This window comes from Taudactylus pleione, unplaced genomic scaffold (genome assembly GCF_031769625.1).
Source record: "Taudactylus pleione unplaced genomic scaffold, aTauple2 ptg000026l, whole genome shotgun sequence".
Classification (NCBI taxonomy): domain Eukaryota; kingdom Metazoa; phylum Chordata; class Amphibia; order Anura; family Myobatrachidae; genus Taudactylus; species Taudactylus pleione.
In genome coordinates this window covers 3,149,229-3,170,028 of record NW_028284428.1, presented here as the reverse complement: position 1 = coordinate 3,170,028, position 20,800 = coordinate 3,149,229, and the positions used below count along the sequence as shown (strand labels likewise).

General features: G+C 39.9%; 1 protein-coding gene and 1 long non-coding RNA gene across 2 annotated transcripts in view; both read left to right on the top strand.

Annotated features, from left to right (window-relative positions):
* MOSPD2 (motile sperm domain containing 2) overlaps positions 1 to 20,800 on the top strand; it is a 99,291-nt gene that overhangs the window by 66,778 nt on the left and 11,713 nt on the right. Inside the window, exons 10-11 of the mRNA XM_088451588.1 lie at positions 19,929 to 20,038; positions 20,414 to 20,510. Coding sequence (XP_088307714.1) covers positions 19,929 to 20,038; positions 20,414 to 20,510 — 207 coding nt within the window. The remainder of the gene's footprint in view (positions 1 to 19,928; positions 20,039 to 20,413; positions 20,511 to 20,800) is intronic.
* Positions 12,578 to 13,359, top strand: LOC148539186 (uncharacterized). The gene is made up of 2 exons (XR_015870330.1): positions 12,578 to 13,170; positions 13,263 to 13,359. It is a non-coding gene; the product is annotated as an uncharacterized LOC148539186 (long non-coding RNA).

Sequence of the window (20,800 nt, the reverse complement as noted above, 5' to 3'; positions counted from 1 at the left end):
CAGACCACGATGCTTCCTTCCAGACTTCCAGCAGCGTTCACCATGCGTTGCAGAGAAGATGGCCGCCGAGGAGCAGAGAGAAGCTGGCCTGGGGGAGGAGCGCTGACACAGGACCAGTCAGCACAGTGCAGAGAGGGCTGTGTGCAGCGGGGGAGGCGCCGGCTGTGAGACAGGGAAGGCGCGCTCCCCTGGCATGCATTTAACCCCTGGGACGCCGCAGCGCTACCGCTCTGCTGCGGTCCGCTGTCCCAGGGGGTAGTGGAAGCGCAGGTTGGTCGCCTGGCTCCACGCTGCAGCCAGTCCCCAGGGAGCCCCCTGCCTGGGGACTTAGGACCATGTGATCAGCGGGGACCCACCGCGGGACCCCGCTGCTTACCTCTGTCCCCCTTGAATCCGGCCATGGTCCGGAGCATCTGGGGTCTCCGCTAGCTGTGACCCCAGACGCCCACCAGCATCCCCGGATCAGTACCGGCGTTCTGGTACCGGCGGGGTGTAGGGAAGACAGCATGGACGTCAGGACTGACTGTCCATGCTGTTCATCCAGTTGTGCAGCCACAGCTGCATGAAGAATAAGCTTCAGGGGCTCTTCTAGCCCCCACTCCAACAGGTGCACCCGACTCCGGCCGGGCACCAAACTAAACTGAGGTGCCTTGGCCCGGGGGCGGGGTATAGGAGGGGGACCTAGTGCATCCTGGGAGGCTGAAAGCTTAACTCTTTGGTGCCCTGCGACTGACGTCACACCTATACCCCAAGGTATCCTGTGGATACCCTATGGACCCTGAAGTAGAAAGAAAAAAGTCTCATTTTCAAGTGCATTTGTTATTCTGAATACTGCTGAAGCAAGAACCTCAAAGTTGTTATTGTTGGTGATTGAACTAAATACATAAAAATGTTTTACTTCCGTTTCTTGCATATTTGTTTAGTGTAGACTTTGTTCACCATGTTAGGGTTACTTAGCAGACTGTGATATTTTGAAAATGGTTTTGAGGAGAAAACAATATATAATTTGTGTGGTTACTGCATAAACAATTTAGCGATTTTAGTGTTGGAATCCTACAAGTCCAAGAAGTTCCAATAGGTTTACGACAAGGGTGAAATAAGCCTAGCCAACACCTCAAAATGCATGTCCTCCCTTTGGTCTGTGCATACTTTTGCACTCTGTAGATGCTTCCATCTTGGCCTACAAATCCATATACTACTATGTAAAATTGGATGCAGTTGTGCAAAATGGGCATTTGTGCCATGGATTTCCACTTTTATGGTTTGTACGGTTTATTCTTAATGTCTATATAAATATTTAAAGATTTGTTTTTGTTTTCAAACACTTAAACATCCCTGTAGACATGGGATAGGCAGTGTAGTAATTGATGGAAATCTACATTTTACCTTATTTACAGGGATTTGTTTCATGCCTTTGTATATTCAGATATGTGACCCTATATCAGGAAACCTTATGTCAGAATACCCGAAGTTAATGTCGTTCACAAACATGATCTAGTGCAGGAATAGGCAACGTGTGGCACTCCAGCTGCTGTGGAACTGCAAATCCAAGCATGCCCTGTCAGTTTTAGTATGACCTACAGTAAATGCAAAACTTTGGCATTTCATGCTGGGATGTGCAGTTTCATAGCAGCTTGAGTGTGATCTAGTTTTTCCTCCGTCTATTGAGCTTTGGTTTCATGAGGTTCTGGAATGCCACTGGCCTTGAGAGGGAATCCAGGGGTGATTTGTTTATTTATTGATTTATCTAATTCTTAAAGTATAATGTCGAATGGTGCTTACAAATTAGACATAAGTTTTTTTGTTTTTTTTTTAAAAACTAATTCCCAAGCATCAAAAGAATAGATTCCTAAACTGTAAGCGATGTCCAGAATTTTCAGCAGATATTTGCCTCTATTGGCGACTCAGAATCGGCACTGTCATGACGCAGCTATGGTACTGATTTTGACCCGCTCTGATCACTGTGCACAGGCACAAATGTCAAGTTTTTACATACAGATTATGCGCAGATACAGATGGAACTTGGACGCATCTGTCTTTCTGTGAAATTGGGCGTTAGTGTGAGCGCACAGAATGGCCCGGTCTTCTGGGAATGTCAGGGGCGTGTATCAAGAGCTCAGTGCTATTCCGAGTCATGGGGTAGGGAAGCCTGTTTCCTTCACCTAGCATGGGGTTGCTGCAAGTGCAGATAATGATGATGACTGTTGCCGCGGCTGGTGTAAAATCAGTAGACGTGCTGACTTTCCGCTCGCGACTGCACAAACCCCCCGCATTAGAATAAGGAAGTAAATCCGCCCCTCTGTGACTAAATGGTAGACATATTAAAGTTGACATTGGCAGGTGCCATACACAAACAAATGGGGCAATGTTGCATTGCTCATTAATAACTAAATCAACTATTTTAGCTAAAATACAAGTTTCTCTCGCCTACATCTGATAAAACCTTTTGTACACCCGTACACTTCGTATATTTGTTATACTGTGGAATTTTTACAGCTGTGACAAAAATATTTGTTATGCATTTTTTAAGAGTTTATAAAGCTAATTCTTTAAGTAACGGCTGCTTAGTTAGACTACACATATGACGTTATGTTTTAATTTTTTAATACTCTCAATACAGGAAAATGATGATCCACATCTTGAAATTTTGTCATTTGAGCATCCGTGCACAGTTTACATCATGTACAGACTTTTCGGGAGTTTATTTTTTTAACCTATAATTACTGTTAAAGGCTTGTATAGTCGCTTAATACGCTTAAATCCTGTAGAACACTTAATCATCTTCTGTCCTGTAACAGATTGTAGGAATATTTCTTATGTTCCTTTAAATCCCTGATGTCTCTGTACTATCTCTACAAAATTAATTTCAAGCTTTATTCGTAGAGGAAACGCTTATTATATTGCAGTAATATATTTTTTTAATAACTCTCATGACACAAAAGGCACTGGATGTAGATTATGCGGTGAACAGGGATTTTAATCACCAGCTAGTAGTGGGTGGGTCCCAGTGGTAAGGAGGCAGAACAGGTATTCTGTGGGATGTAAAAGTCTTTCTAAATGTAAGTTTATATACCAGCGACATGTACTTCAACACTGTGATGCTTTGTACAATCTTCATTTATTTCTCCATAAATGTAGTTGACAACAGTTCATTAAAAGCGTTTTGTAGTTACCAATAGCATATGATGCGTTTTGCAGGTCACAACCAGCTTAATCGAATAGTAAACTTCTATTGTGGGTTCAGGATTAGATTGAGGTGACTTGCGGTGGTTTAAGAAATCTACATATCTGCAATCTTGTATAGCCGGAACTGTCCATGACTTCTGGAGTCAGTGAGACTGTCAACCGATATCATAACCGAAACCAAAGTTGTAGCAGGGCTTGATATTGTGTAGAGCAGGGATGGAGAACCTCCTGCCCGGGGGCCTTATAAGGCTCATTTGGCTAGCAGGGTGCCTAGAATGGGGCACTGCAGCCAGAATCTATGCAGCAGTGCCACCTGGAGCATCCTTAGGATGCTTCAAATGGTCACACCGCTGCCTTACAGCTCCCCCGGACAATCCTCAGGATGCTCCGGGCATTGCCGTAATCACTGGCGATTGTGGTCCCGCCCCCATGTGATGTCATGTGGTGGGGTGTGGCCTACACCGGCCCATGAATAATGATATATATATCAAAATGGCCCTCGGCAGAAAAAAGGTTCCCCACCCCTGGTGTAGAGCACTAAAAGGGCGCAGGATGGCCCTTTATATAATGCAATGATAATGGAGAACAAGTGACATCTGTAATGAGAGGGAGTAAAGAATAAGGATGGAGTACAGGAATCCCTACTAACAAGCTCATAGACTCAGTCTTCACAAATGTACTGGACTGAGCACACTCTGGGACTCTGGCTTTGGAAGCTATTTCTTCTTCCAGGTTTTTGTGGTGCCAAAAATATTAGCAGATGACATGGAGTCTTGACAATTAAATGTAGAATTGTCATCGTTTTTATTTTATTCCTTGCTCTTTATAACTTAAGCTAGGTACACACTATACGATCTGTTGTCCATTATATCGTTCTGTATCGGAATGATATATGGTACATATCGTCCAGGGTGTATACCATTCACTGCAGTCGTTCATCTCCTTGTCCCATCTGCTGTACGTACTGCATGTTAGATGAGATGAGGCAATGAATGATGTGGTGCATGTCGTGTAGTGTGTACACACGTTTGCACTAGCTTAAGATATATTGGTCCAATCTTTCTTCTGAGGACATCACCTGGACTGCCAGTGATCTACACGATGATTGCATAGTTTGTACAGGAGAAACGATTAATAGGATACAATCCTCCAACACGATATATCGTGCTGTCGTTAAGGAGATTGCATAGTGTGTACACTCAATATTGTGTGCACTGGGGTTTAGTGAAATTGGAACGCCACTCGCATCGTTTTTTACATCGTATAGTGCCTACCCAGCTTTAGAGTCATTTTCATGAAAAATATATTTTAATATTAAATATTTATTTAATATTCACAGCTGTGGTTACAGTGATAAGTGTAAGCGCATATCTGTGAGTGTGCATATATTAATATTGGTAATATGTATATTAATATTGGGTTAGGTATTTTTCTTTTTCCCTCCAAGTTACAGAATGTAAACCCTCTTGAACAAAGTTCACATTTTCATTTGTTAAGCACTCTGCCCTTTGCTTACCCTAATTACTTGCATAATGTACAATTTATGCTGTTTTATTAAGTTTGTACTTGCATACTTTACTGTAATATTATAACATGTTAAAGTTGATGAGTCAATGTTGACCTCCTACAACAAATATCTATATGAACTTTTTGCACATTTCAGCTTGGTATTATTGGCTTGTTTCCTTGCATTTATTTAAATAGATTTTACACTGGTTGCTTTTGATACATGTAATAAAGACATTTTTAACTATTTTTTTTTTTTCTTTCCCTTCTGGGATAGTTCCCATAAAGGAGATGCAGATGGGGGCCACTGTGATGTGTAGATCTCATATTTGTGGTCCACATTGCGATACTGCCAACACATGACATCACATACAGGGGACTGTCCATGATGACTCAATTCACTGAGAACCTGATCATGAACCTGCCCTGCCTATTTCACTAGGAAATGGACGGGATGATGAAGGGTGACCCGGACTCCTGGGTGTTCCTGGGACTTCCTAAAGTCCTTGAACCTCCATATTCCAAAAGAGTAGGAAAGTGGAAACTGGTGCAAATGACAAAACCCATAACCTCATCTTTTGAATTTCCTGAAAATAACACAGCATAGGAATGGACTAGCATGCATTCTGGCTTAAGGCCCCCATACACTGTGCAATATTTTACACTATGTGCACGATTTTGATCAATCGTAACGATCAATTGTGCACATCGTGTGTAGTTTCTGTGTGTATATGATGCCGATGCGCGTCCCCGCAGTCGTATCGTTGGATCGTAGATCTTACTGCAAAACAGTAAGATCTACGATCTTGGAGGGGACGTGGCCACGGCAGCAATAGTGTAGGACACAGGGACTCTGAGCTCTCCGGCTGATAATCCTGCTTAACCCTCCTGAGACCCCTATATCAACGTTACTACCCTGCTGTCTCTCACATACCTTGCCAGGAACCTGCTGACTTGGTTGGAGCTGTGTGGAGTGAGGAGAGTGGCTCTTGAGGGCCTCCATTGCATTCCCTGGGCCTGCCTATCTGTGATTCCAGAGCTGCACCCAGGCCTCTCCTCTCCTGTTGGCTTCTGTATTATGCAGCCTGTCTGTGCCTGACAATAGGGCTTTGCTGGGAGCTTCTGGTCTGCTTCTCCTGCCTGGCTTGTGTTTAGAGTCAGGGTCAGGGAGGTTATCTCTGAGTCTGATACTGCTGAGTTCTGCCAGACATCACTATTTCTCCCTGCTCTGTGTGGAGAACTGTCAGCTCTGCAACTGTGGGACTCAGCAACACTTCTTTCCTTGTAAGTGATTTCTAAGTTTGGAGGAATCTCTGCCTGTTGCTGCTGCTGTGTCACTACCTGTGCATTTATATATTATAACTAGTCTCCTACATTATTCTCCTACATTATATTAATACTATGGGGAAAACAGGTCATGCTGCTGCTGCAAAACTGGAACGCTTTGCCCGTTCCTCTACTCCTGTGCCCCCAGTGTGTTGTGATCCCCAGGGTACATCCAAGTCTGTGACCCCACCCCCCCTGCTGCATCTGGGTCAGATTCATCACCAGAAGTTACGCTGCAACAAGTGCTGGAAGCAGTTACCTCCTGCGAGACTAAATTGGCAGATAAGATTGAGAAAGTTCAATTCGATATATCTTCTCTTCATCAAGGTCTCCAGCAGGTCCGCGAAAGAGTCGGGGAGGCAGAAACACGTCTATCTAATCTGGAAGATTCCCAGACCCCACTACGGGCTCAAGTGGCCTCCCTGACATCCCAAATGTCCGCAATGCAGCATAAAATTTCCGATATGGAGGGCAGGCTGCGCCGCAATAACGTGCGGTTCGTTGGTCTCCCGGAAAGAGAGGAGGGGTCTTCACCTGAAACATTCCTTGAGAAGTGGTTGGGGGATACATATGGCAGAGACTCATTTACTAACCAATTTGCTGTGGAGAGAGCGCATCGGATCCCTACCCGTCCCCTGCCGCCTGGCGCTCCACCGCGCACATTTATAGCCAAATTTCTTCATTACCAGGATCGTGATACTGTGCTTCGATTGGCTCGAGTTAAAGGGCCACTGGAACGCAACGGTGTAAAAATTTCTATGTTTCCTGATTTCGCAATGGATGTCCAAAAAGACAGAGCTAAATTCCTTCCAATAAAGCGTCGTCTCCGGGATTTAAATCTTCAGTACGCTATGATTTTTCCATCTAAGCTGCGAGTGGTTGCGGATGGAGAGTCAAAATTTTTCTCTACACCACGGGAGGCTGCGGCGTGGCTGGACCGGTGATCTCCTGGGAACAGGCAAATGGCATCGGAATGACTGTACTGATTGCATTTGCTGATTATATTTGTTTATGGCCAGAAATTGCTAGTGTCATTACGACAATAAATAGGCCTTTTTCTGATATTCCAATATTTATATTTCTATAATAATATTTATGTTGTGATATTGGTTGGATATTGTTCTATGTCCCGCTCCCCTTACTGGGTATATTTTTTTTTTTTTCCTGGTAGGGTTTTTCTTTTTCTTTTGTTGTTTATGTTGATATTTCGGTCAAAATATGGGCGGAGAGTTCCGTTGCATTGGTGGTTATTTTTATTCCAGTGCCTTTTATGCCTATAAGGATCGAGTAGTTGTATCCTGTGGGTTTTAGTGTAGTTTAGTTTAGTTTTGGGTTTAAGTATGCCTAAGTTCGGGTGGGTATACAAGGTGGGGGGTGGTTTTGGATGGGTTGTCCAGTCTTTTTCTTACAAATGTTTTTTTATATTTTTTCTGTACCACTCTATTTTTAAGGTAACTTCAATTATGCTTTATAGTTCAATGTATTACAATGGTGAAACTTTTAACATGGAATGTCCGGGGGGTTAATGATCGTTTAAAGCGCTCTTTGGTCTTTAAAATGATTAAGCAATATGGGCCTGATATTTCTTGTCTAATGGAGACGCATTTGGTCGGGAGTAAGGTATTAGCTCTAAAAAGACCATGGGTGGGATGGGCTTATCACTCCTCGCATACTTCATCATCCAGGGGTGTCTCCATTCTTATTAATAAATCTGTCCCTTTTTCTTTTACTGCGGTCCAAACTGACCCTTATGGCAGATATGTGTTTCTGGATTGTGTACTGTATTCTAAGCCCATTTTATTGTTAGCAGTGTACATCCCCCCTCCTTTTTCATATGACGTTTTAAAAAAAAGCTGCTGAATTTGTGGCCCGTTCTCCAGATACGCCAGTGCTCTGTTTGGGAGACTTCAATAATATAATGGACCAGTCTATGGATAAGTGGCGTGAGTCTTCAAGTTCTCTTTCTAAAGGTGGTGAGGGCTTTTGCTAAGTTTGTAACTGACTTGGGATGGGTTGATGCGTGGCGAGTTAAACACCCTGGAGTACAACAATTCTCCTGTTTTTCCTCCGCGCATCACTCTTTCTCTAGATTGGATTTGGCCCTGGTGTCCCCATCTATTGTACCTAATATAACTAACATTGAATATAAAGCCAGAGGAATCTCAGATCACTCCCCACTTCTAGTAGAATTGAATATGTGTAGTCCTAGAGGTCTCCGTTTATGGAAACTACACCCCTCTTGGCTTCTTCAAATGGGTGCAGGTTCAGAGCTGGAAGTTATGTGGGATGGCTATTTCACTGACAATGTGGGATCTGCCTCTGTAGCTAATGTTTGGGACGCCTTCAAGGCCTATTTACGTGGGTTTCTGATCAAAAGGGTAGCAGAATTAAAAACATTTTATAGGGAAAAAGAACGTGTTTTGGAGATGGCCTGTAGAAATCTTGAGTTGGATTACTTGGGGGACAGGTTGGAATCTTCACGTTTAAAATGGTTGACTGCACAGACAGAGTGGACTGATCATTTGACAGATAGAATGAACCGTAGACTGTTATTCCGTTCTCATTTATATTATATGCAGGCTGACAGAACTGGTAGTTTTTTGGCACACTTGGTTCAAGCTGATCGTCCTTCTGCTGTTGTCTCGGAACTAATTGGGCCTGAGGGTTCTATGGTCACATCTACACAAGATATTGCAGAGGTTTTTAGTTTATTTTATAAAAACTTATATCAAACACAGTTGACTGAGGATGTGAATGCTTTGTCATTATATGTTGCTTCTGCTAGGCTTCCAAAATTGTCATCCGAGGCTCGGGCATATTTAGATGCCCTGTTGACCCTGGAGGAGGTAGATGCTGCGATTAGTTCCTTTCCCGGTAACAAGGCACCCGGATCTGATGGGATTCCCATAGAGATATATAAAAAACATGCTCGTATCTTTGTTCCAAGACTTTTAGATCTGTTTAATGGGCTCTATGAAGATAATTTGTTCTCTCCATCTATGTCTGAAGCCATAATTGTTGTGCTCCCTAAACCCGGGAAGGACCCTAGATACCCTGATTCCTATAGGCCAATTTCTCTAATTCCCACAGATGCCAAAATTTTGGCTAAGATCCTTTCTATTCGGCTAAACACTGTTATTACTTCGATTGTTCACCCAGACCAATCAGGATTTATGCCAGGCAAGTCGACGTCGGAGAATATTAGAAGGCTGCACACTCACTTACAGGCCTCCCATGGCGAAGAATCGTCCTCTGTTATTGTGTCATTAGATGCTGCAAAAGCATTTGACTCTGTGGAGTGGCCCTTTCTGTGGGAGGTCATGTTATGTTTTGGGTTTGGGCCGGTGTTCTTGAAATGGGTAAAGCTTATGTATGCGAACCCTACTGCCAGGGTGTCAGTGAATGGGTTTATCTCCCCATCCTTCCCCCTGTCTCGGGGCACAAGACAGGGTTGCCCCTTGTCCCCAACCCTGTTTGCATTGGCTATTGAGCCGTTAGCCTGTATTATACGTTCTCACCATGATATTATAGGTCTACAATTGGGTAATAGAATGGACAAAGTTTCCTTATATGCAGATGATTTATTACTTTTTTTTGTCTGACTATGTAACAGCTATGCCTGTGGTTCTTCAAGTCATAGAACAATTTGGTATTTTTTCTGGTCTTAAGATAAACTGGGACAAATCATCTATCCTTCCTCTTAGGGGGTTGTATCCCACTGTTCCCATTGTCACTCTCCCTCTCTGTTGGGTAAATAAATTTAAATATTTAGGTATCTGGATAACTAATTCCCCAAAGGACTATATAGTATTGAATGTTGAGCCCGTTTGTCTACTTAAAGGGCAAACTTCAGTCCTGGCGCCGGCTCCCTCTTACCGTTACTGGTAGAATTAACTTAATAAAGATGGTGGTGCAGCCAAAATTTGTGTACGTTTTGCAGCATTCTCCTGTTTTTATTACAGATACATTGTTTAGGCGTTTGAATAGTCTTCTTTCTTCATTGGTCTGGGTGAATCGTCGACCACGTATTCAATTGGCAGCTCTGACCCGATCTAGGTCTGGGGGAGGTTTGGCTCTTCCAAATTTTAAATTTTATTATTATGCGACGCAGATGGCACATATACGGTTATGGCTTCAAGATGACTCCCCTAATGCCCTGCACGTTTTGTTGGTTTCTCAGATTTTCCCTAACTTTACACCATTGCAGGCCTTGCTTGCGGGTAGAATTATACAGAAAGGCCCTCCCCTGTTGATGCAAGCTATTAAGATATGGAAATTGGTATCTAGTATTCTACAGTTTACGGGATTAGATCCAGACACTTCTCTATGTAGTTATCGTATATATTATCTGAACTGGCCTCTTTACAGCTTGAGGTGACATGGGGTTCTAACGGTGTAACTACATTGGGTCATTTATATGACACTTCAATTCTTAAATCATTTGCACAACTCCAAGAAGCTCATCATCTCCCTCAATCATATTTCTACAGATATTTACAATTACGGCATGCTCTCTCGGCTCAATTTTCAGATGGCCCTCCTCTAATTCAAATATCCCCATTGAAGTCATTCCTTTTTTCTTTAGGTCCCCGGAAGACGCTTTCTTACTTATACTCCTATATATTGTCTTCTTATCATAAGGATAGTTTACCACATCTTAGATCAAAGTGGGAGAGAGATATTGGCCTTATAAGTGATGCGGAATGGGATAATGCTCTAGAAGCTCCTCGTATTTCCACAACTTCTATAAGATTTCAACAGATTCAACTGTTTATTTTACACCGTACCTATTTAACTCCTGTCCGTTTGCTGAGATTTGGGGGGAGAGCATCTGACATATGCCCTAAGTGTAAAATTAGTAGCGGTACTTTCTGGCACCTTCTATGGGATTGTCCAGTGGTTAGCATTTTTTGGAATAAGGTTCTGAGAGTTTTGTCCAATACAGGTATTGCTCCCACTTTAGCTACGCCATTGACGTGCTGTTTAGGCTCTATGGACGATGAGGTAGTGGACAGATATCTTAAACAATACATTGTCAATATGTGTACACTAGCTAAGGTATGTGTGGCTCGGTCGTGGATGGCTCCTACAGGACCAGATTATAATGCTTGGCTGTCCTTGGTCCGTACCACTGTTGAACATGAAAAACATGTGTTTATTTGTCGCAAAGCTGAGAAGAAGTATGAACGTATCTGGAGCAGTTGGCTTAAATCCTGTTATGCCCGTGCATTGCCTAATGATTGACCGGTATATTATTGTTAGGATAATTAGGTAGATTATTACTTTGTTGGAGGTAATGTGCTGTGTGATAAGTTGAGAATTTGTTGGGATCTAGTTGATTTTGCCAATTTTTTCAGGTGTTATTTTTGACAATATTCCAATATTTGTATAGTGTGGTATTTTTATTTTTTTTAATATATATATATATATATATATATATATATATATATATATGTTTTATGTGTATATATATTTTGTTTGGTTATTTGTTAATGTATTTCTATAAACCAATAAAAATGTACTCAATTTAAAAAAAAAAAAGATCTACGATCTTGAGTACAATGTGTAATACACTTCTATGCATCGTATAGTAAGATCGTAACAATCAAGCGTACACCATTTGACCACATCGTATGAAGAATTTCAAGGGCAATCGTACAACACATCTTACCAACTTTGAATCGCACAGTGTATGTGGGCCTTCTGTGCAACCAGTTACTTTTTGCAGTGTAGAATAGTTAGATAAAACTGATTAGTTCAGAGGTTCCCAATCACGGTCATCAAGGCTCTCCAACAGTTCAGGTTTTAGAGATATCCATGGTTGAGCACAGGTGATTTAATTAGTACCTCAGTCAATTTGATTTAACCACCTGTGCTCAACCATGGATATCTCTAAAACCTGAACTATTGGGGAGCCTTGAGGACCACGTTTGGGAACCTCTGGATTAGTTCTTATGGGTTACAGCAAATCATTGCCCTTTGTTTCATGTTAATAAATAACAAGTCTTATGTAATATTGCTGTGGCCAGTTCAGGGGTTCTCTCGGCACAAACAGCGGATAAGCAGGCTCTGCATTTGGAGAAGACATGTAAATAGACGTATAAAGAGTATACTTCTTTTAACACAAAGAACCTCTTCCTTATGCTTTTTTTTTTTCTTCTCAAAAACACAATATGCAATTTATTTTATTTATTATTCTAGAGTGCAGATGTACTGCCAATGGCATGGGTGAAGTTTTAAATGTATGCATGGTTTTAATTGTTCAGGTAAGAACTGTAATCTCTGAAGAAAATATTTTTTTTTGTAGCACATAAAATCACTACATTTAAGTGGCACTTTCGCTTACTGTTATATAAGAGACCATTTTCAATAATGTATAATAGGTAAAGTTAACTTATTACAATAAAGTTATTGTATAGCTTTAACAACCAAAAAGAACATCTAGGTTTTATCTATAACCACTATGTCGAGATTAAATCAGCACAGTGGGTAAAAAGAGCACATTGTTTTCAATCTATTTCATTTTCCTATCTACTTAATGTAAAGTCCATTAAAATCTCCATTTTTAATTATTTCATTAACCTTTATGCACTGCTTTTGTGGATCTCATAGATTACAAATGCACAGTTTTTATTCTTATTAAAATCTGATTATTTTCAATTATGCCTTTGGCCTCTATGGCAAAACTTCTCCTTTGTGAAACGCGTAGAATGCAGACAATATCTAGTATCTGTCTAGCTCAGTAAATAGTTTTCTTTCATGTGCTAACACAGTAACACTGATCAACATTTGTCGGACTAGCTGCTTAATAACTATTTGTACGTGTGTCTGTGTGGAATGTGAACAAAATGTCAAAACTATTTAGTCTAACTTCAGATAATCTCTTGCAAAGAGAAGGCTACAACACTTTATGAGGTGAAGCTTCTTCTATGATCTTTCAAATAAGGCCGGTTAAGGTCATCAATGTGGAAGACTGCTGGTGACGGCAAAGAGTTACAAGGAAAGCTACATTTTGCTTGATTTACTCCCTGGTGCAAGCTTCTAACACTGACCCTGCAAGCCCTGTAACATTGCTTCTCTATATCTGCCTCTTCAACTTAACTTGTTAACCAGCAATGGAGCTTGGGATGTAATCCTTCTGTGGAGCAATCTGTAAGTTACAGAAAATAGCATTTTTATTTATTTATTTTATTTTGTTTAATCGTGTTCTGAAATGTTCATGATGTAAAAATATTTTACTACAGTCACAGGTTAACAGCGGTACATCTGCCAGTCTGCCGAAAGGAGGAACTGCTCAGTGGGAAGTGTCACAAGGGCAGCATGTGAGAATAAATTCTGATGGTAATGACTCAACCTGAAAATATATTCATAGATAGACAATGAGGAAGCTTTCAAGATTGGCTTATCTAGCCTTAGAACATGTTGCTGGAAGCAGAACTTGCACAGTCAACATTCTTTTACTCCGGTAATACATATATTCTGGATATCTTTATTAGTTTAACATTACACTGATTTATGGAGAACTAGGGAGTCTATTAAGCAGTGTTAGGAGACAGCATGAAAAGTGATAAGGTGCCAGCCAATCGGCTCCTAACTGCCAACTCACAGGCTGCGTTTGAAAAATTACAGTTGGGAGCTGATTGGCTGGCACCTTATCACTTTTCACGCTGTCTCCCTAACACTGCTTAGTAAATAGACCCCTAGGACTTGATTGACTTCCAACATACAACTGCATACAAGATATAAATATCTAGTTTACATTTTTTGTTTATATGTATGTTTTGTTTGAAATTTCAGCATAAAACAAGTGTTCGTAATAGCTTTTTTTGTTTTGTCTTCTGAACCCCTTAGTAATTTTAACCAATTTGGAAATGCCTCCTTGTATATACTAATCTGGACCATAAAATGTCTAGAAGGCTTATGCCCAAAAAAAGTTAAATAAAAATAGCCATCACCAGTGATTGAGGCAGCCTATTATTTACCATTACCTTGGCACACACTTCCACCCATTCATGTAAGTTAACTGTATCCAGCAAATGGGCAGAACTCAATCAAATAGGATGTTGTGCGTCCTAATCCAAGTGCCAGACCAAAGGTCAAAGGGGAATGTTTTGAGACAATATTGCATGGTGACCATGTTATCTGTTTTGAACTGCACCTTTATGTATATTATGGTATTCTTGAAGAAACCAACTTGCAAATAAAGTAAGTTTTGCACTAAAAATATCTGGGTTAACTAAATAAACCCGTCTGTTTTTGGCCATTCTGTTTCAAGGCTACATTTCAGCTCAGTGATCTTTCAACACGTTTAATTGCATTTCGAACCTTAATTTCAGAGTTTGGTTTTTGATGTAGCTTTTTGAAATGTAATGTGTCATGCTTACTCATGTCTTTAATTGCATTTTTCTCCTTGAATGATTTACTTGGAGCCCCAGTAACAATTGCAGCGTCTTACTTTGCTATTGTGACATTGAAGGTTCTAAATACACTGAAGGCGTCTTTCTGGTTTCATTGTGGATCATTGTGAGTTTGTCAGAGGCTACATATCACAAGTTAAATCATTGCACAACTGCTATGCAGCATGAGGGGAAAAACCTTAAACTTCATGGTCTACAGTGTTGCAGGATAATGAAGCTGATTGCTTTGTATTTAAAACCTTTTATATCCATTCCCCTAAAAACTTACTACAAATTTAAAACCACATTCACATTCTAGCCCACGTGATTGGAAACCATAGAACATTGTTCTAAAAGTTAATGCTCTATCATGTTTTGATTTAACTTCATTTTACTTTTTATCTTTACAGAATAAAAAGAGTTCATCTTCATTCAAAACAAAAAATGAAATATTCAAACCATAAATAAGTTTTTATGAATGTGCCCTGGTACATTGTGATTGCATTACAGATGATTCTACAAATGTCTCTGAAATTCTTTCTGCTATGTATAACCCTTTAACATCTTGTTCTAGATTTTATCTTAATTACTTTTTGCATTATTGAACCTATTTCTTCATTAGGTCTTGTTTTATTAAAAAAAAAAAGTAATTCTATAGAACAGTCAAGGGGAGTTTAAAGCATAACAGATGGGTTGTGTTATTGTGGGTACACGCCTGACAGATATATCTGCAGATCGAGTGATCTGCAGATGATGGTCGTTCATACACACTGAACGGCCATCATCTGCTTGTGCCCTTGGGTCACAGCGGCCGGTGGACGGGTCGATGGTGTGTCCCTCCCCCCTCCTTGCGGCTGCTGCTGTGTGTGTACGGGCGGTCTCCCGACCGCCCGTACAGACCTGCAGAAGGACAGATATGTCTGCATACATATCTGTCCATTGGCTGTGCAGAACAGCCAATGCGATATGTCGTTGAATGGCGATGTTCACCAACGTATCACGGGTACACATTGGCCGACGTGCAGCAGATATATTGGCCGATCAATTGATCGGCCAATGTATCTGTCAGTGTGTACCCAGGATTAGATAGTATGTAGAGAAAGGGGAAGAATTTACAATTCTTTCTGTACTGACTTCTATCTTTACTTACAGTCCATTACATGTTCATGGTCATTTTAACTCTCAAATAGCAGCCAAGTTAACGTACTATGAAAATGTATAAGCAGAATAACTGACTGAAAATGGCATTATGGGGGAACTCCGCATTGGATCATCTGAATTGTTTTGTTTAGTTAATTCACCAAGATTAACAACATTTTGTTGTGTGGAATTGGGTGAGATGTAAAATAACTAGATGTCACTCATCTCATGACCCTAATCATGCAGGTACCATGGTACCATTAACAGGTGGACCAGATGATCACCTTTTTTCCTAGCTGCATGATCCTTCCCAATCAAATAAAGAGTAGCCAAGGTCCGTGACTTGGATACACACAAAAGTGAATGTATATTTTTTGTGCAACATTATTCTTTAGTGTGAAGTTATAATGGCCTCAGGGTGATTTTGTTACTATTAAAGTTTTATTGCAACAATAACCATTTACTAATACACTAATATTTTTGGAAAATTTTGTTTCTATTGTACTTATGTATGGAATAAAATATATTTACAATTCCAGATTATGTTGTGGTCCATTGATCTGTGTTACGGTGATTTGTTGTTATATTATGTGTATAGTTTTAAGAATAAACCCTGTTAAATAACACCCAGATTGACTAATACCGTTCTGAATGATTTCCCCAGGCACTTACAGAGCTGTTTTTCCCTGTGCATATTGCAGCCTTTATGGGTCAGATTATCATAAACAAACATTCCTTTTGGCAATTTAAGAGTGTAGTCAAGAAAAGGAATCAGCCTGGTACAGCCTACTTACCAGCTTTGACATAAAGTGTACTGGTCTCTCCTGAAACTAGACAACTAAATAAGTCCTAAAAAAGAGCTCAGTGTCCATGTTAATCTAATTTTTCACCATTTTAAAAACACCCATATAGTAAAGTAAAAAAAACCCATCTCTTTAATGTCATACAATTGATCTAAGTCTGTAATTATAGTAAATAGTATGCATTAACAATAAATGTCAAACCTCTAATAGAATCACATGGCCGAATACATAAATCCAATATATCATATAAGTTGTTGTAGGTATTCGATAGAGGATGACTTTTAGATATGTTGGGAATTTCACCTTTTTTTTTTTTTTTTTTAACTTTTAATTATTATCATGGTTTTAAATGATGGACCATTAGTTTGCTTAGACACCTTGGGGGTAAATGTAATAGGCTGCGGCTTTGAAACATTGGTGAGTAACCTGAGAGACTGTCCCATGTTTTAAAGCAACAGTCTTAATAGGCAAAACCAAGTTGATTTTGCCTATTAAAAGACTGCTACTTTAAAACATCAGGCAGTCTCTCACAAGACTCACCAATGCCTATTACATTTACCTCCTGGACATTCTCAGCGCTTTTTATTACTTATTCAGATTATTATAGTAGATGGTTATAATGATATGGCCCAGTGCACTATAACAATTTATTATTTCCACATTTAAATTAAAATATAGTATTCCTGCAATTTCTTAAACCCCACATAAGTGTATAAATTTTATTTATTCCACCAAACTTAGTTTTTATTGCAGTTCTAAAATAGGTTTCAAAATGTGAAGTGACATCATACGTACAAGCATTTGTATTTTATAAAATTACCTCTTTCTCTCTGTACATATGTATGTGTGTGTGTTTGTGCACATTTATGTATGCAGTACAAGTTTTATTTCAGATTATCCTTTATACAAATACACTCCTATCATGCCTGTGGTATGATGTAGTTGCCTAGGTTCTATTTAAGTACTCCAAACATTAAATTTCTATAAGTAATTGGATTAGTTTTCATCAAATTGTCCACATATTGCTATAAATAAAATAATAAGTAACTGTGGTTGCTGCTGAACACTAGAGTCTATTCCTTGGGTGGCTTGCATGTATAGTGAACAAAATCACGGAAATAAAATTAGAATAGGTTTTACCCTACAAAACTGATGGCAATGAGCCTTCTGTTGCATGTGTGAAATTAATGGTGCGTACATACGGTCAGATTTTTCTTCAGATCTGAACGATGACTATTTAAAAAATCGTTCATAGCTGAAAGAAAAATCTGACGTGCGCAACAATGAACGATGTGCGTTCCCGTTTGTCAGATAACGATATTTGACATCTTATGTGTTTGCAGTCAGTTTTGGACGATTTCCATTCATTTTAATGCAGTCAAAAATCGTTCAATCATTTGCAAATCGTTCAGTCGTTCATCTGACCGTGTGTATGCACCTTTATCAAAGCAGGATCACTTCTCTATGTAAATCTGTCTGTACCAGTGGTGTTTAAATGTTGCCCCTGAAGGTAAGGCAGAATTTGTCCATTTACTGTCTTCTAATGGCGGTGGTGTGGATTTAGGCTCCCACTGCCCTGAAGATTTTGAAGGCTCTTTCTTAGATGAGTGTGATATGTAGAAGCTTCAGCAGAACCCAGGGATTCAGGTCACATCCCTGCTTAGGTAATGTAGACCTAAAGACTCTTATCTACGAGGGCTGATTGAAAAGTACGACTGATATTTTTTTTTTTTTATTCAGAATCAGATGACTCCGCAGGGTCTGAACATTTTTTCTTTTTCAAAGTAGCATCCTTCACAATCAATATGTTTTTTGCAGTCTACTGCACAAATCAAAGATGTCCAGTAGACTGTTTTGTGGCATCATTTTTAGTAGTCACCATTAATTGTCTGTCCACGGGGAACCCAGTGCTGTAGGAATATACCGTGCGCATCAAAGAACAGCAGAAATATGACTTTACACACCGAAGGAATCACACAGAATTTTTGGGGCGGAAGCAAATTCGCGTGTTTTTCATATACTGGACTGTAGTTTGGATTCCGCATCATAAAGACGAATCCACGATTCGTCACACGTCACAACCGATGTCAGGAAATCTGGTATGCTCTGACATTCGAACGGTGTTCTTGCACGATTCAACTTGTCGTCGCATCTTCTCTTCTGTGAGATTTCTGGGTACCCACCTGGCACACACGTGATGCATTTTCAGTTCCTTTGTCACAATATGCTGAACCTGTTTGAATGAGATGCCAAGTGAAGCCGAAAGTTCGCGTAAAGTTAATCTTCTGTCATTTTTCAACATTTCCACAGCTTTGGCAATGTTGACATCTGTAACCACGGTGGATGGTCACTCGCGTATTACCCTCTTTGAATGCTTACACCACCAAAATACAGCAGCACAAATAATTGTTTCTCCACCTTATGCTTGCTGTAACATTTCATGAGTTACATTTCCGCTTTTTTCAAGTTTAACACAAAATTCAATTGCACATCTCTGATGTAATCTCACAGACACATCTTCCTCTTCCGCCATGACGTGACCAAACAAAGAACACTACAGCAGTCCAACCACAGGTTCAGACACACCGATGTATGAGCGTCACAATAACCAGCATAGCCTTGCCACATGCATCACAGCTACATACAGTATCTATGGGACAGAAAAACAGAGGCAGTCTCATTACTTTTCAATCAGCCCTTATACTAGGCTGGTCCTAGGGCCCCAAGGTGTGAGGTCTTGCTTATGGAGATTACCAAAAGACGGAAACCCCATGCACACTGACAGAGCTCCAAAACTCTGACTTAAACCCCAAAAACTGCTTAGTATTTTTCTACCTTTTGTTTAAGCAGGAGGGTTCAGATTATTTAAGATCTAAGACATCACTATATTGGAGTGGACTGAATCCTTGTCTTTTACAAATCACATACATTTGTTTCTTCCACAAAATGGCAGATGACCAGGATATCTCCACCAATACCACAATGTTCTTTGAGAGATCGGTAACCATGAAACCCTGCTGAAGCTGGGGGTGCTTTATCTTGGGTAGCAAAGAGAACACCGATCACAGCTATTCAGTATGAAGAATGCTATGTAATTTGTTTGTTTGGTAACACTTGCTTTCTCTGCTAATGTCTTTTAAAACTTACCACCCATGGCTCTGAAAGCCAGAACTCTCAATGTACATTGTCCACGTCGGTGTGCACAATATTATGGTGGACCCTTTTAATAAATCTATCTTTGCTTTCACCACAAACTGACTATAAGAAGAATCTTACTTGACAATTTTTAGAATTCCAAATTCCTAAAGGTCATGGCAGAAATGCTACATAAACATTAGTCGTCATTTAAAAAAAAAAAATTTTAAGCAATTTATTCTTCATGCCTTGCTCGGGTTGCAGGCCTCTGTTAGCCCATAAACCCCCAAGACACATTGTTTGCAGTTTGTGACCCATCATTAAATAAAAAACTAAACTGCTTAATATTTATGTTTTATAGAAATGAAAGCATATAATGCTCTTTTACACAGTACAAATACTTTATTAAACTTAACCTTGTACTTTTATATTGCAGGTGAACTGCACAGAAGACCTTTTTAAGCCGGAAGACAGTGAAAAGACTGATTCAAAGTTGAAAAACAGGAGAACATCAACAGTCTTTAAAGGACCTTTGCTACATATTAGGTAAAAGATCACAGCTTGCTTAGAAAGTTTACTTTGGTAACAAATGTGTCTGTGTAGATTGGGAAACAAGTCTCCTAAACTGCTGACATCAACCATGTTCTATCTTCAGAAAAGTATTTTCCCGCTGATGTGAGGGACGGCGTTTTGCTGATGTGTCTGGTTTCTGCACCAAACTCACATCTTTCTGTTGATGTTTTCATCTCTTTACTTCTAAAGTAAACTCCCAAAGGGCTGACACTGTCTTATTTTCTTTTCTTGCAAATGAGACTAGAGAAAGCTCTGCCATAAACTATTATGCAACATCTGTCACTTGTTATTAGAGCAAATATATTCTTTTTTTTCTTACCATCGTACTAATGACTTATTTACTGTTAGTCCTGCAGATGAACTGCATTTCGGTTCCAAGGAAAGTGGAGAAAGAAAATGTATCATTGTCCTCAATAACATAACCAAAAACACAGTGGCATTTAAGGTAACTTATTTATAAATTTGTGTACTTTACAGTTCTCGCTTCATTTTATTGCAGTTTGTGGTGTAATAGACCTTTATAGTGTGTAAAGAGAAGGGGGTACTGGATTGTTTTATCCTCACTTTACAGCTCCTACATGATCACATGAGATGTACATGTTTATATAATTATTTCTTTGAAGTTAGTGATATGTCAACATATATACTATTAGCAGAAAGTTAAAGGGTTGCCGTCTATGGTAAATAACCCACAATTGCATGTGATAAGATGTGCTGTGAACTTGCATTGTTCAT